This window comes from Thalassophryne amazonica, chromosome 8, assembly GCF_902500255.1.
Source record: "Thalassophryne amazonica chromosome 8, fThaAma1.1, whole genome shotgun sequence".
NCBI classification, from domain to species: Eukaryota; Metazoa; Chordata; class Actinopteri; order Batrachoidiformes; family Batrachoididae; genus Thalassophryne; species Thalassophryne amazonica.
The window spans coordinates 91,523,016-91,540,758 of NC_047110.1; the positions used below are offsets into that span (position 1 = coordinate 91,523,016).

General features: G+C 41.3%; 1 protein-coding gene across 4 annotated transcripts in view; it reads left to right on the top strand.

The window, feature by feature from the left end:
* The window catches only part of cnot1 (CCR4-NOT transcription complex, subunit 1), a 75,424-nt gene that overhangs the window by 15,945 nt on the left and 41,736 nt on the right, over positions 1-17,743 (top strand). For all 4 annotated transcript variants that reach the window (XM_034176976.1, XM_034176978.1, XM_034176977.1 and 1 more), the window contains exons 6-12: positions 2,803-2,857; positions 10,979-11,182; positions 11,330-11,498; positions 13,117-13,243; positions 15,419-15,529; positions 15,765-15,935; positions 16,071-16,198. In XM_034176976.1, the coding sequence (XP_034032867.1) occupies positions 2,803-2,857; positions 10,979-11,182; positions 11,330-11,498; positions 13,117-13,243; positions 15,419-15,529; positions 15,765-15,935; positions 16,071-16,198 (965 nt within the window). The remainder of the gene's footprint in view (positions 1-2,802; positions 2,858-10,978; positions 11,183-11,329; positions 11,499-13,116; positions 13,244-15,418; positions 15,530-15,764; positions 15,936-16,070; positions 16,199-17,743) is intronic.

Sequence of the window (17,743 nt, forward strand, 5' to 3'; positions counted from 1 at the left end):
CCGGGAGTACGGGGTCCGGGGTCCTTTGCTAAGGGCTATCCGGTCCCTGTACGACCCCAGCAGGAGCTTGGTTCGCATTGCCGGTAGTAAGTCAAACCTGTTTCCAGTGCACGTTGGCCTCCGCCAGGGCTGCCCTTTGTCACCGGTTCTGTTCATTATTTTTATGGACAGAATTTTTAGGCGCAGCCAGGGTGTAGAGGGGGTCTGGTTTGGGAACCACAGAATCTCGTCTCTGCTGTTTGCGGACGATGTGGTTCTGTTGGCTTCGTCAAATCAGGACCTTCAGCGTGCACTGGGGCGGTTTGCAGCCGAGTGTGAAGCGTCCGGGATGAAAATCAGCACCTCCAAATCCGAGGCCATGGTTCTCGACCGGAAAAAGGTGCTTTGCCCTCTTCAGGTCGGTGGACTGTCCTTGCCTCAAGTGGAGGAGTTTAAGTATCTCGGGGTCTTGCTCATGAGTGAGGGACGGATGGAGTGTGAGATTGATAGACGGATTGGTGCAGCGTCTGCAGTGATGCGGTCGCTGTATTGGACCGTCGTGGTGGAGAGAGCTGAGTGGGGGGGCAAAGCTCTCGATTTACCGATCGATCTACGTTCCGATCCTCACCTATGGTCATGAGATTTGGCTCATGACCGAAAGAACGAGATCGTGAGTACAAGCGGCCGAGATGAGTTTCCTCGGCAGGGTTGCTGGGTGCTCCCTTAGAGATAGGGTGAGGAGTTCGGTCACTCGGGAGGAGCTCGGAGTCGAGCCGCTGCTCCTCCACGTCGAAAGGAGTCAGTTGAGGTGGCTCGGGCATCTTTTCCGGATGCCTCCTGGACGCCTCGCTGGAGAGGTGTTCCGGGCACGTCCCACTGGGAGGAGGCCCCGGGGAAGACCCAGGACACGCTGGAGGGATTACATCTCTAGGCTGGCTTGGGAACGCCTTGGGGTTCCCCCGGAGGAGCTGGGGGAGGTGTGTGGATCGGGAGGTCTGGGCGGCTTTGCTTGAGCTGCTGCCCCCGTGACCCGACTCCGGATAAAGCGGAAGAAAATGGATGGATGGATGGAACTGCAAACACACATCAAACAGTACAAAAGAATGGTTGACAAGGACAGAGTTGCTTAACATCTCTACAAGTCCCAACTTAATACCTTTTTAAAACCTGTGGAGAGTTGAAAAGAGAGAGACGGACTCCTACAGACTTAAATCCTTACACATTTGTCAAGTCCAAAGTAAATGTAGCTGTGTACGAAGAGATTTCGAAGCACTTCATGCTCCCATCTGCTGACAAGCTTTATAGATGCATTGATTTCCTTTTCCAGCAGCACCTGCCCACAATGTCAAAACCACTAATACCAGGTTTTCTGACCATGGTATTACTGTACTTGATTAGCCCCCATATACAATGCATCATAGATTTTCTGTGGGGTATTGTCAGGAAGATGAGACCAGAACCAGCAATACAGGCGAGCTGAAAGCTGCTGTCAAACCATCCTGGGCTTCTGTAACACCTCAGCAGTGCTACAGGCTCTTCGCCTCCATGCCACAGTGCACTGATCCAATCGCTTATTCAAAAGGAGCCCCAGCCAAGTATTGAGTTTGTAAATGAACATCCTTTTCAAAAGTTTGACATTTCTGAACACAGTGGAACCTTGGTTTTAGAACTTAATTGGTTCCTAAATGTTCTTAAACTGAAATTTTTTTTCCCAGAAATGATGTAAAATGGATTAATCAGTTCCTAGCCCCAAAAGAACAGGGTTTTTTTTTTTTTTTTTTACCTTTTTAACAGCATTTCATGCATAAAAGGCAGACAAAATACAAAGAATATGCATAGTATCTTATACAAAATACTGTAGAGTAATTATAATAAATACACAATTTAATTTCACCTTACCTGGACAGAAGAGACCATAAGAACATCAGGTATCTTAACTGATCAGATGTCTCTGTTGCAGTGAAACTCTGGGCAGATTTAATGTTGTATGCTAACAGCATTGGAACTTTCAGCAGCTGTTGGTAGCTTCATCAGTTAGCCCCACTTAATGTATGATTACTGGGAAAAAATACACGGCTCATAACTTTTAATGTCCACAACAAATTAAATCATTAGAATAACCACAACGCAGTCCCCAAAAATATGATTTAATAAACAAACGAAGACACTTTCTTGCTGCTGCTTCTTCTTTCAAGTTTATTGGTGGATTGCAACCCAACACTGTGCATTACTGCCACCTACTACAGCAGAGGTGTTTGTCAACTAAGACTTTGTTGAAAAGTAATGCATTTTTTGTTTAAAAATATATTCATAAACCGATTTGTTTGTAAAGAGAGGCATTCTAAAACAGGTTTTTTTTTTTTTTTTTTGAGCTGGAGGCCGTACTTGTGAAATTTTTTTTTAAATTCATAAAACAATTTCTTAAATATGTAAAATTTTCACTTTTTAAATACCTGTCCAAAATTATTGAACTTTCTCGTGGTATTCTATTTTTTTCGAGATGTATCTGGATGTGAAACCATGTTTTTTTTTTTTGTTTTTTTTTGTGCGCTGCTGCTGTTCAATAACATTAGTCGTTCTATTAACCATTCTCCTGACACATTTAGTTAATTTGCATTTCTTTCTCAAGATGTACTTGAAGTAGCAGTGCCAATAATTTCAACCAGAACTGCATGAAAGTAATGGGAACACTTTTATATGCAAAATTTAAGATACATTTTGTGTGTTTGTTTCTTTAAGAAATATCCTTGTCATGTTTGTCCAAGTTGAACTAATAAAAATAGTCAATTCTTTTGACACTTACATAAATTATTGTATTCACAGGTGATATTTGGCCTTGCTTTGCTCAATTCAAGCAACGCAGACCTGCGAGGTTTTGGTAAGTACCAGTTGTCTAGTATTGATCATAGTTGCAGTGTAGCTTAAGACCGTGTCACACCTTGACAGTTCAGCCTGCATATACCACAGTATCAAAAATACGGCAAATACACTGGCTTGCATCTAATAAGTTACTCATAATTTTTATATAAGTTAAGACCATGTTGCAGCACACTGGTATACGTCCTAGTATGGCAAGTTTATTGGGAAATTTTGTGTGTGCACAATATTTTCTACACATGCCAACTAGGCATGTGAATCTCATCACTGACAACGATTCGATACGCATTTCGATACACTACCAGCGATGCGATACATATAGCCATACATGATGATGTGATACAATTCACCCCTGTTTCCGATTCAATGCAATTTGATGGCGGCTGAGTTCCTCACAATGCGATATGATGCAATTCAGCATGATGCAAAGAAATTATACCAAAAATTCAAACAAAATAAGAAGCTGCAATTCAGTATGCTACTATGGTATTATTCTTATGATTCTACCAGAGGCAGAGGATTTCTTTTACTCCTTATAAGCAGAAAATTTTCCAGATTCAACATTAAGGAACAAGAATCAGTTCCTTCATATTTGGAACCCTTTACATCACAGTCAGAACTTAAACTGTACAGTAAGACATCATCACTGAATGAGTGACTTAAACTGAGTTACTCATTTACAGAGTACGGCCTTTGCAAAAGTAATTTGAGATACTTTTCTCACCAGTTTGCTGGCGCTCCCCTTGGTTTACAATTTGAGGAATACAAGTTATGTGGACCAGAGGCAGCCATGGCATTCTTTACACCTGCGTCTCGTCAAGTTTCCCATCTTTTTTTTTTTTTAAAAAAAGCCAAAATATCTCTAAAATGCCAGATTTAAATATTTTGGGCGCATCAAAAATCTCCCAACTGCTTGTGCTGTTTTTGCGGGGCTCCATTTTGAAATAGATTTGTTGCAGTAGAAACATGCTTTCAGGCAGTGATGGTGCATTCAGTGTGCCTCGGAAAAAAATTGACGCAAGCACGCAGCGCGCAATGCAACACAATTTCACCCGTCAATTGAATTGATGTACACTGAATGAATTGATACTCACATCACACACGTCTGTATCTAGCTACTGATTTGTATCGATTAATCTCCACGTCTAATGCCAACGTATGACTCACATCCCACATATGTGAGCCGTAAGTTATGCAATTGTTGACACACATTACTCATAAGTTAAAATACGTCAATAGCCATGAATGAGCCACGCATGAGTGTGTCAGCGATTATTTGAAGAATGATCCACGTTTTAAGCAGTCACGTATCCGCTATGACATGGGTTAAAGTTCTCCGTCACCACGACGGATTTCCGTCATTTGGAAAATTTAACCACACACGCCGTGCACACGTGTCATGCATGTCTTGGGGCTGAAATATGATAGTCTCATTGTCAAAGCAACATCCCATTCTGCGCTAATCAAAGCAGCAGCAATGTCAGCGTGTATGACGCTGCACTGAGGAGGAAGGGACTGTGTGAATTTTCACTCCTCTCGGCTTTATTTACTGCTTGCCATGAGCCATGGTCTTTCTCCTCCCTGTCGTCGTGAGAACATTGGCAGACACTCCCCAAGTAGAGCTGGGTGTGGCTTTGCTTTGAACCAGTGAAGCAATGAGCCAACTCACTGTTTCGATGGTTTGTTGTATTATTTCACTTTTTTCTTAATTTCCCCCGCTAAAACCCTAAAGAGCATATGTCTGTGAGTAATAGTTACCCTTTTTATATTAAACTGACCTGTTATGGTCTTCTAAAACACTTGATGGATGTATTTTATAACTTAAAAACGGGACAGATGCTAACGCGTTATGTTAACAATGTTAACGCATGTGTATGGCATTTTCAATGTTAAAGTTAGCATTAAGCTGTTGGCATTTCAGCACAGTTTGTGCATTTGTTTTCTGTATAATTAATGGCTTAGCGTTTCTTGTAAAAGAGTCAAATGTATTACGAATTGTAATATGTTTTATTCATATATTAATAATAGTAGCAACAACAACAAAAGTAATAACTAATATTGCTACAATACAATTTTTGAGAAAGACAAAGAACCTGATAAAACAAAACACAACAGAAAAGGTAAAACCAACTAACAATGAAAATAAATATAGAAATAAATAACTTAATAATAACTAAACTAACTTAATAACTAAAGAAATAAATAACTGTTTATCCTGTGAACACCTAGTGACTCTTACACCTCCACTTCATCCCTGTTTTATTTAAGCGTAATGACAATTTGTTTCGGTCAAACCACATCTAAGCTGTGTTTTTACACAAGATAAAATAAAATGCAGTAAGGTGCACATTTGTGTCTTTTTTTCATGAAAATAACTTATTAAAGATCACATATTACACTTTAGTCAGGCCTTCAAAATTTTGTGGACTCTTGCTGTAATATGTTGTCAGTAGTTGAGATAGGCATCTAAAAATGCTAATAATTGGGTGAAACCTGATGGAAATCTCTTTGTGGTGTGTCGGTGATGTATGTATTTGCAAAAAAGACAAAACACTACTCCAAGTATGTTTTTGAGGAGAATGTGACATCATAACTTGATTACAAACTCAAACGTTGATGTTGCGTGACAAAGGCCTTTTAATAATAACTCACTTCAAGAAATAATGGCAGTCACATGTAAGTAAAAAAAAAAAAAAAAAAAAAAAAAAAAAAGTTAATCGATTTACTATAATAATCGTTGGTTGAAGCCCTAGTTTGTTTTACGAGTGAGAGCATTTTACCAATTAAATGTGAATAATCCAGTTTTGAGTTTCTCAGTGCACATGCGTTTTCAAAGCTGGTGACAGTGTTACTTTGTGCACAGCAGAACAATGTTGTCAGTTGCTTTAGGCCCTAATTTTGTATTTTGACTGTACAGCAACACAGCACCCATTTGGTGCATTCACCGGATTAGAACAGATCAAAATACTACAGAAGACAAAGAATTTTTACTTGACAGTTTGAAGTGAGTTTTCTTTGCTTCAGAGGACTTCATACCCATTAAAATTCACTAGAATATACAAAATTTGACTTGCTCTTTTAAAGAATTTCTGAAGGAGATCCCCCAGACCCCCCATAATCAATACTGTGATTTACTTCACACTTTGAAGTGAGTTTTCTTTGTTTCAGAGGGCTTCATACCATTTAAATTCACCAGAATATACAAAATTTGACTTGCTCTTTTAAAAAATTTCTGTGGGAGATCCCCCAGACCCCCATAGTTTGAAGTGAGTTTTCTTTGTTTCAGAGGGCTTCATATCCATTAAAATTCACCAGAATATACAAAATTTGAATTGCTCTTTTAAAAATTTCTGGGGGAGATCCCCCAGACCCCCCATAATCAATACCTTCACAGTTTGAAGTGACTTTTATTTGTTTCAGAGGGCTTCATATCTGTTAAAATTCACCAGAATACACAAAATTTGACTTGGTCTTTAAAAAATGTTCAGACCCCCCAGAATCAAGACTACACCCCGCCCCCCACCACCCTTTTATGTACCTTATGTTCACGTTTTGCATTCTTTTTATGCTTTGTCTGTCTCTCCTTAGAGGCTGTTTAGACTAGATTTGTATGCTGTATAATGTATTTATTGTATTTATTGAGGAAAAAAGTGTGTGTCCCCACTACGCCACATTTTAGGGAATTGCTGGCATTGATTTTTGCCTAGGGATGGGTATCGAGAACCGGTTCCTTTCGGGTATCGTTAAGAAATGAGTCGATCCACCGACATCAATAAGCTTTTTGCTTAACGATTCTGTTATCGGTCCTTCAGAGTGGTCGTTATTTTGGGGGGTGTTTGTCAGGAAAATTATAACTTCTCTACATTGATTACAGACCCTGCAGCAGGTCTGTAATCAACTTGTCTGCAGCGCGGCTTTGCTTTGAACCTTGAACCAGTCGAAGCAGTGGTTCGCAGATTGAAGCAGTGCTTAGATCTATTGCTTTGAGCAGGGGTGGTGGCCAAGTGGTTAACGCACTTGGTTTCAGTGCAGAAGGTTCCGGGTTCAAATCCCACCCCTGCCACATTTCTCCATGTAATGTGGAGTTGCGTCAGGAAGGGCATCCGGCGTAAAACCTGTGCCAATTCAACATGCAGATCCACCTTGGATTTGCTGTGGTGACCCCGAGTGCAAACAAGGGAGCAGCCGAAGGGACTTACTTTTACTTTTTTCGATCTATTGCTTTGTTTATTCTTTCTTTCTTTCGCTTAATTTTCCCCTGCTAAAACACTAAAGAGCATACGTCTGTGAGTATTATTTACCTTTTTCATGTTAAACTGACCTGTTATGGTCTTCTGAAACAGTTGATGTATTTTATAACTTAAAAACGGGAGTGATGCTAACGCGTTAGCATGTCTATGGCATTTTCAGTGTTAAAAGTTAGCATTAAGCAGTTGCAGCTGTCATCACGTTCGGGTGCATTTGTTTTCAAATTGTAATATTTTTTAAATTTATTTTTGTTTATATATTAATAATCTAATGATTATTATATACAATATATGCTTATTATATACAATTTTAGAGAGAGACAAAAAGAACCTGAATAGAAACACAACAGAAAATATAAAACCAACTAACAATGAACATACATAAATGAATAAATACTCATACATACATACATACATACATACATACAGAAATAAGTGTTTTCTGTGAACACCTCGTGACTCTTACGCCTCCATTTCATCCCTGTCTTATTTAAGTTTAGTGACAGTTTGTTTCAGTCAAACCATATTTTCAGTGTGTTAATTTCTTCAGTGATTTCCTCCAGAACTATCTGCAGAGCTAGAAAACTGCTGCATCCTTGTAAGAGCAGAATACTACTGGAATAAATTTGAATAAGGAAAGTTTTTTTTTTCTTCTTTTTTCCTCACCTAAATGGATGCTGCACTCACTCCAGTTTATTCCCAGATTTCATTTCAGAGCTTCTAGAATTGAAACATTTTCGTGCAGGTGGTGTTGGGGGGTAATTTTGGGTTTCAGCTTTTTTTTTTTTGTTTTTCACCACTTTCATCCCTGAATATGTCAATCGTGAGTCACTTTTGTGCGGATTAAAGTTACTAACTGGGACTCCTGTCTTGTTGCGAGAAAGAAACGAGAATCGTCCTCCGTTCTGTTCACACAGTTCCAAATGCTGCGCGGCTCTCTGCCGAGTCAAGTTAGAACGATAGAGTCCAGTCGGAATTAATAACTTCAAAATGAAACACTGTTTTGTTCATTTTTTATTTTAGTGACGAATTTCATATTTATTTACTTTAAGACTCAATGAAATACATAGAAAACCTGTAAAGCCTACTTTTAGTACAAAATTCACAAGGTATCGATAAGGGAATCGATAAGGAATCGGATCGATAAGCAGAATCGATAATGACATCGATATCGATAAAATCTTATCAATACCCATCCCTATTTTTGCCAGGGAAAAAAATTCAGTCAGATGAAAATTTATTGCTTTAACCCATGCGCTATGAAGAAGCCTCTATGTGCCTCTCTGTACCTCATATGTGCAGGTATCAGCCTCTAGTAAGCCAGGACTGACCTGTCATTTAAGCCCCATCCAGCCTCGAATGGCTCGTGTCGCCGCATATGATCCACGTCATGCCGCATATGATCCATGTAGCACCATGTAACGTGACGTTGGTGCACATTTTGGCATGGGTTTGGTCTAAACCTCCAGCTTTCCCACACTTGGTTGCTTTTAAAACGTGGGTTTTCAATTCACAGCACCCATTCAAGATATTACATTTTTTAAACACAGTCCAAAAAAAGACGCTGCACTGAGTGAGTGCGCGCTCCTACGCCAGGGTATACAAATTCTGACGGCGATAACTGCTTTGGCACGACATCAGCCAGTGTGCGCCACGCTACTGTTCACCTGTGTTCCAGCAGCAGTTTTGTGTGTACACCCAGCTCTCTGTAACAAAAAAGACACCACAGTGAGGTGGGCGCTTTTATTATATACACCCGCTGCCGCAACTGTGATTCCCCCCCCCCCCCCCCCCCCCGCCCAAAACCACATCCATAACCAGACCTGCTACAAAATAATTTTACATACAGCATCTGGCGCACAAAGCAGGTGGAATTGTAGTGCACAAGAGGGTTGAGCCTGTTAAAAACAGCCTCTCAGGTCCTCGTAGCTACCAGGTCTTCGGATAATGGGCTTTTAACAGCCCCGTGCTCACCACACACGCCTCTAAAATCCTTATTAGTCCTTGTAGTAACTTGTACACAAACTCCCCCATGCTGTTGTTGCTAAATTTTGAATTTCTTGAAATTAGTGCCACGCTCAGAGATGAACCTCGTTAGCTGAATGTTCTGCCTCTAAGAGCCTCTCAGAGCTATTATTCTCCCATGATTGTTGAATACCTCCTGTCGTACCAAAAAAAAATACATGCCACGTGGCCCATTTTTCACTGTTCATTATTTGGTGGGACCAGGGCTTAATGTCTAGTGTAACCAAAACTTATGAGTAACTTGCTTTGAACCTATGTGTAAGTTTTCTCCAATGCTTATTGGCGTATGTAGACCTATTTGACATGTTTCGGATGACCACAGAACTTACTGAACGTGTCAGGTACCGTATAATAGCATATTGTGCTTTTCCACATCCAGAATGGGTACCAAAATAATCGACCCCTACCGTGCCACTTTTTCGACACCATTCGACTAGGGTTTAAAATTATGGACTGGTTACAAAAGGGAGGCGCTACCCGCTGCTGTGCATTGAACAGCTAAAGCGAAAGCTGCAGTCCTCATGCGAATAGTTCACATGGTTTCAAATATTAAAACCTTTCACACAGAGTAAATCTAAAGTCTTAAGCTTACCTCTTACGTTGTTTCAGTCAATCAATCAATTTTTTTTTATATAGCGCCAAATCACAACAAACAGTTGCCCCAAGGCGCTTTATATTGTAAGGCAAGGCCATACAATAATTATGTAAAACCCCGACGGTCAAAACGACCCCCTGTGAGCAAGCACTTGGCTACAGTGGGAAGGAAAAACTCCCTTTTAACAGGAAGAAACCTCCAGCAGAACCAGGCTCAGGGAGGGGCAGTCTTCTGCTGGGACTGGTTGGGGCTGAGGGAGAGAACCAGGAAAAAGACATGCTGTGGAGGGGAGCAGAGATTGATCACTAATGATTAAAAGGAGAGTCGTATTCATCATCACAGCCTGATGAAAATGTATCCACATAAAGCGTCCTTATTTTGGAAAACGACACCTGAAAATACTTTAATTCCTTGTCGTGGCTGAAGAGATGCAGCATTTTTAAAGAAGTGTTTGCCTGCTCCAGGTGCGTTTCTCAGCCTGAACCAGAGAATACCAGCACTTTGTGCCACCACAAGAAAATTAACGTAGTTTAAAAGTTGAAAGAGTCAACAGCACCTCATTCGTTCACGTCAGCATTTACCACAGACATCACTTGACTCTTCAGCATTCTGCACAAAATGAAAATAAATCCCATGATCCACCACGACGAAAAGTAAAATAAAATTAAAAAAATTTAAATTACTCTGTTTGGCCCCTGTGTGGTGGTGGCGAGGCTGTGCGACAGTGTATGCATGCTCGATGACATGCATGCCAACATTTACATCAGGGGTGGGCAACTTGTTCCAGAAAGGGCCAAGAGGCTGCAGGGGTTTTTTTTGCAGCCACTGACTCCATCGGGTGAATTCACTGATTAATTGATTCCATCTGCTCAAAGTGATATTAATGCAAAAAAAACCTGCACCCTCTTGGCCCTGTCTGGAACAAGTTGCCCACCCCTGATCTACATCTCCGCCCACCAAACAAAAGGGTGCTACTTGCGCCAGAAACACAAGCCAAGCCAGACCTAATTGTTCCAAATCATACCATACCGTGCTGTACCGATCCACACTGCTCTGTGGAAACAGGATGTCTGGATCGGTATACACTAAATTGTCATTGTGTGACAGCTAAAATGTTGTCTTTACATACATTTATAATATTTGACAAACCCACTGATACACTAAAGCCAAAAATTACATGTCAAGATTTTAAATTTGCTTTAAATGAAGATGAGCAAATCTGGGTTTTCTTAGCTGGCTGTCTTTTGGTTCTCAGCTGCACAGTTCATCAAGCAGAAACTGCCAGACCTGCTACGATCATACGTTGACGCAGATCTCGGAGGAAACCAGGAAGGTGGCTTCCAAGACATTGCCATAGAGGTCTTGCACCTACTCCTCTCCCATCTACTGTTTGGCCAGAAGGGAGCTAGTGGGGTAGGGCAAGAACAAATTGACGCCTTCCTCAAGACACTTTGCCGAGGTAGGTCATGGCAGACATGCAATTCATTACAGCAGTTGGACAAATTTGCTGTGGTTTGGGTACAAAATATCATACTTTAAAAGATGGCTGTCCTATATTTGTTCATAATTTAAAAAAAAAAAAAATACATTTTTGTTTGTTTTGCAGATTTCCCCCAGGAGCGCTGTCCTGTGGTGCTCGCACCACTGTTGTACCCTGAAAAACGGGACATTCTCATGGACAGGATTCTGCCAGACTCGGGAGAGTTAGCTAAGACCATGATGGAGAGTTCTCTTGCAGAATTCATGCAAGAAGTGGGTTATGGCTTCTGTGCTAGGTAAATATGTAATGTCTTATCTTTATAACGAAGATGTAAAAATGCAAAGCTTTCTCGGGCTATATGATTGATTTTCATCTGGGTATTATGGTGTGTTATGGAGATGATAGTTTTGCTTCAGTCCCTGAGGTTATGGTGTTGTCACACTGTGACAGATGGACAAAATAAATTGGGTGCATTTTTAAATATTTTGGGAAAATTGCATGGACGGACGACATCACATTTACACTGGCAACACAAAGAGCTATATTTAGCAGAAAGATTTTTCTGTGTATCTAGACATATATGCACACTGGGGGGTGGGGGGTGGGGGCAGGTAGGTTTGAGCGAGAATCGCCAAAATCTCAATGCAAATGTGGCTGGAATCTGTCTCACTCAGGAATCATGACATCATACTTCCTCACTATATTCATGTGCTGACAGCGTCTTTTCACTGTGCGGCTGCAGCGGTGAGGACATCAATGAACTCTGTGGCACCTTCTCGCTTAAAGAATCGGCTGGGCGCTCTGACTTCCAGATAAAAGAAAGATTTAAAAGCACACTGCTTCTCTGTGTTTTTCTTCAGTTAAGTTTGATCTTGGCTGATTGAACAGCCATGCTGCATGTTGCTGCATTGGGTTCCTTCGTTGTGCAAAATTCATATATGTGCTGGAACTTTGGCCAATCAAAATCCAGTCTGAAGCATTGGACAGCCACAAGATATAAATGTATGAGTACTGTAAAAGTAAATAAGTAGAGGACAAAGCTGTAAGCAAACATACAGCCACAAAGAATGTTCTCCCATGTCTGCTCAAAGTTTTGAACATGCACAAAACTTTCAGACAGACTCGGCAGGTATCAGCTGACAAGGAATGCAATTAACGTGTAGGAAAAGGATGTTTGAGGGCAAAAACAAACTGATATCCAAACTTTTTATCAGTTTGTTATGCATTTCCTTAATCTGTTGTTAAATGATGGCTGCTTTCCATTGAGGCTCTTGTGATTTGGGACTACTTTTGAATGCATATAAATAGGGTACTTAAAGATCATTACCTCTTCAGGTGAGTTGGAGATAGCACTCAGCAACTGGAGTGGGACTCGGCACATCTGCACATATTCTCTGTGCATGAAGGTGTCCACAAGTTGTTTTTGCCATCAATCACAGACCTGACTGTGATCATATTGTGTATATAGTTATCTTGTGGTTTGTTTGCAATACCCTGCAGCACCACACTGATAAAGAATAGTTGTATTGTAACAAATCTTTGTGTAGTGTCCAGCTGGATAATAATGTGGAATTCTTGAACATCAATTTTAAGGCAGAAGTTTTTTTTTTTTTGTTTTTTTTTTACCCGGGCGTAATTTGCTTGAAACTTATTCAACTCTTCCCTGATCCATTAGCCAGGTAAATAAAATAGTTAAAATCCATCTGGATTGGCAGAGGGACGCATTGCGGATCATATAACTTTTATCGAGCTGGCGGAGGACATAAGAGTGACAAAATTGCATTCTAAGAAAAGTCAAATTGTGGCAATGTCAACCGTCCCGCATTTAATAGAATTTCTGTGATTGAAGTTATTTGAAGGTTTCAATGTCAGTATTATTTATAGTTTGCCACTGTGTGTCCTTGTCACCACAGTCTGGATGAGTGCAGAAACATCATACTTCAGTATGGCGTGAGAGAAGTCAATGCCTGCCAGGTAGCCAGGGTTCTCGGCATGATGGCTCGCACACACTCTGGCCTAGCTGATGGCATACCATTACAGGTGGGTCATTTGAGTGGTTAAATGTAATAGCATGTCTCAACTTTGGCAGCCTTTTGAGGTCTGTGGCAAAGGCAGTAAGTGCTAGTTTGTGATCATATATGATTTGTTAAATGTGGTACTGGTCACTTCATTTATTTATTTATTTTTTTTCTCTAGGTCAAATTAGCCTTTTGTTGCAGACTGAAATTTTGTGAAAAAGATTGGCAGGATTGCAATTCATGATCTGCGAAAGATGAGCCCAAATCATTTTGGTGACTTTTGATGTGACTTAAAAATTATCTATTGGCTAGCATCAAATTCATGATAAATCTGAAATCAAAATGAGACTATATACAGTACATCTGGAAAGTATTCAGTATTTCACTTTTTCCACATTTTATGTTACAGTCCTATTCATTTTTTTTCTTCAAAATTATGCACACAATATGGAAAAACATTTTTTTTGCAAATTTATTAAAAATAAAAATATAACCCAAAGCTAAAATCCCCTCGTCCATATGAGCATTGTGTTCTTTATAATTTGCAGTTGTTTAATTAATTATTTAGATCCTATGGAACATGAGATTGGCCGGAGAATCGGCGCAGCAGTGGCGGTATTGCATTTGCTCTACCGTTCTGTTTTGAGGAAAAGGGAGTTGAGCCAAAAGGTGAAGCTCTCGATCTACTGGTCAGTCTTTGTTCCTACTCTCACTTATGGTCATGAGAGTTGGGTCATGACCAAAAGAACTAGATCATGAGTACAAGCGGTCGAAATAGGCCATCTCCCTTAGAGATGGTGTGAGAAGCTTGGTCATTCGTGGGGAGCTCAGAGCAGAGCCGCTGCGCTTTTGTGTTGAAAGGTCATTTTTGAGATGTTTCTACAGCTTAATTGGAGTCCACTTGGGGTAAATTCCATTTATTGGACATGATTTGTAAAGACGCACAGACCTGTCTACATATAAAGTCCCACAATTGATGGTACATGTCAGAGCACAAAGAAAGCATGAATTCAGAGGAATTGTCTATAGACCTCTGAGACAGAATTGTTTAAAGGCACAGATCTGGGGAACTGTACAGAAGCATTGCTGCTTTGAAGGTCCCATTGAGCACAGTGGCCTCATTATCTGTAAATGAAAGATATTCGGATCCACCAAGACTCTTCCTGGAGCTGGCCCCCCGTCTAAACTGAGCCATCGCGGGAGAAGGGCCTTATTCAGGTGGGTGATGAAGAACCCGATGGTCACTCTGTCAGGACTCCAGCATTCCCCTGTGGAGAGAAGAGAACCTTCTAGAAGGACAACCATCTCTGCAGCTATCCACCAATCAGGCCTGTATGTTAGAGTGGCCAGACACAAGCCACTCCTGAGTAAAAGGCACATGGCAGCCCACGTAGAGTTTGGCAAAATACACCTGAAGGATTCTCAGACCATGAGAAACAAAATTCTGTGGTCTGATGAAACAAAGATTGAACTCCTTGGTGTGAGTGCCAGGCACCATCCCGACAGTGAAGCATGGTGGCAGCAGCATCATGCCGTGGGGGTGTTTTTCAGCTGCAGGAACTGGGAGACTAATCAGGATTGAGGGAAAGATAAATGCAGCAATATACAGAGACATCCTGGATGAAAACCACAGCCCCACAGTGCTCTTGACCTCAGACTGGGGCAACGGGTCATCTTTCAGCAGGACGATGTCCCCGAGCACACAGCCAAAGTATCAAACGAGTGGCTTCAGGACAACTGTGTCTCTGAGACTATCCCTGATTGCAGTATGTTGGAGGAGAAACTGCAGGAAATATAGCGTGGAAGCCATTATTGCTGTTATGCATGTGTGCTGTCTCGCCTGAGCCACTGAGACTATCAGGCCAACAAGAACCCATCCATGCTACAAATATTTTAATATAATTCAGAGAAAAAAATGCCACTAGTTATCCATTAATTTGGATGTCTGTAATCATTTCAGTGCAACTGAAGCACTTTGATTCTGGATTTTCCAAACTGTTGTGGAGTAGCAACTATTTTTTTTAAATGATTTGACAGCAGTGCAATATTAAACTCCTGTCCACCCTGTCCTAAGGGGAAAAAAATGATGGGGAAGACCGTCCTTATTTGATACATTCCATGCAATAGAGTCTTCAATTTAATGTCGATTGCCTTCAAATTTCAGTACATTTGAAGTTGTACTTATTTTCTCCACCAGTCCATCTCTTCCCCAGGAAGTGGGATCTGGAGTGATGGGAAAGATAAGAATGATGGATCGCAGGCACACACGTGGAACGTTGATGTTCTTATTGATGTGGTCAAAGAAGTGGTAAGTAGTAATTGGTTTATTTGGGGTCATGTCTTATAATTTAAAGAAGTCTTTTTTGAGTATTAAGTAAACTTAGATACCCTAAGTCTGGCCCATAGAATGGGACTCCCACAGAGGTTTTTTTTTTCCCAACCTTTTCCAAAGTAGTTTTGAGACAAGTATTAGTATGTTGCTGCCTGAAACTCTGTACATATGACAAGATCATTCTTTTTTTTTTTTTGTCTGTGTGCCTTAGAATCCCAACCTTAATTTCAAAGAGGTGACATATGAACTGGATCACCCAGGCTTCATAATCCGGGACAGTAAAGGCCTCGGCATAGTGGTGTATGGCATTCAGAGAGGTTTGAGCATGGAGGTCTTTCCTGTCGATCTTATCTATCGGCCATGGAAGCATGCAGAGGGACAGGTAATCATGTTTCATCACAGTTCTGTGGTTGCTTTTTGTTTTTTTACTACACTACATGGTGTTTTGTAGTGTGTTGTTCTGGGCGTGTCTTTTTAAACTCAGAATTTTATTAATTTTTTTCTTTCTCCTCTTCAGCTGTCATTCATTCAGCATTCCTTGATGAGCCCGGAAGTGTTTTGTTTTGCTGACTACCCATGTCACACAGTAGCCATTGACATCCTTAAGGCTCCTCCAGAGGATGACAACAGGGAGATTGCAACCTGGTATGAAACTTGGAATTATTTTCCCCTCAATTTTATTAGTTTTTATTTGCCGCTTCTTCATTCATTCATATATATATATATATATATACTCAACAAAAATATAAATACAACACTTTTGGTTTTGCTCCCATTTTGTATGAGATGAACTCAAAGATCTAAAACTTTTTCCACATACACAATATCACCATTTCCCTCAAATATTGTTTATATACCAGTCTAAATCTGTGATAGTGAGCACTTCTCCTTTGCTGAGGTAATCCATCCCACCTCACAGGTGTGCCATATCAAGATGCTGATTAGACACCATGATTAGTGCACAGATGTGCCTTAGACTGTCCACAATAAAAGGCCACTCTGAAAGGTGCAGTTTTGTTTTATTGGGGGGGGATACCAGTCAGTATCTGGTGTGACCACCATTTGCCTCATGCAGTGCAACACATCTCCTTCGCATAGAGTTGATCAGGTTGTTAATTGTGGCCTGTGGAATGTTGGTCCACTCCTCTTCATTGGCTGTGCGAAGTTGCTGGATATTGGCAGGAACTGGTACACGCTGTCGTATACGCCAGTCCAGAGCATCCCAAACATGCTCAATGGGTGACATGTCCGGTGAGTATGCCAGCCATGCAAGAACTGGGACATTTTCAGCTTCCAAGAATTGTGTACAGATCCTTGCAACATGGGGCCGTGCATTATCCTGCTGCAACATGAGGTGATGTTCTTGGATGTATGGCACAACAATGGGGCTCAGGATCTCGTCACGGTATCTCTGTGCATTCAAAATGCCATCAATAAAATGCACCTGTGTTCTTCGTCCATAACAGACACCTACCCATGCCATAACCCCACCGCCACCATGGGCCACTCGATCCACAACAGACATCAGAAAACCGCTCACCCACATGACGCCACACACGCTGTCTGCCATCTGCCCTGGACAGTGTGAACCGGGATTCATCCGTGAAGAGAACACCTCTCCAACGTGCCAAACGCCAGCGAATGTGAGCATTTGCCCACTCAAGTCGGTTACGACGATGAACTGGAGTCAGGTCGAGACCCCGATGAGGACGACGAGCATGCAAATGAGCTTCCCTGAGACGGTTTCTGACAGTCTGTGCAGAAATTCTTTAGTTATGCAAACCGATTGTTTCAGCAGCTGTCCGAGTGGCTGGTCTCAGACGATCTTGGAGATGAATATGCTGGATGTGGAGGTCCTGGGCTGGTGTGGTTACACGTGGTCTGTGGTTGTGAGGCTGGTTGGATGTACTGCCAAATTCTCTGAAACGCCTTTGGAGATGGCTTATGGTAGAGAAATGAACATTCAATACACGAGCAACAGCTCTGGTTGACATTCCTGCTGTCAGCATGCCAATTGCACGCTCCCTCAAATCTTGCGACATCTGTGGCATTGTGCTGTGTGATAAAACTGCACCTTTCAGAGTGGCCTTTTATTGTGGGCAGTCTAAGGCACACCTGTGCACTAATCATGGTGTCTAATCAGCATCTTGATATGGCACACCTGTGAGGTGGGATGGATTATCTCAGCAA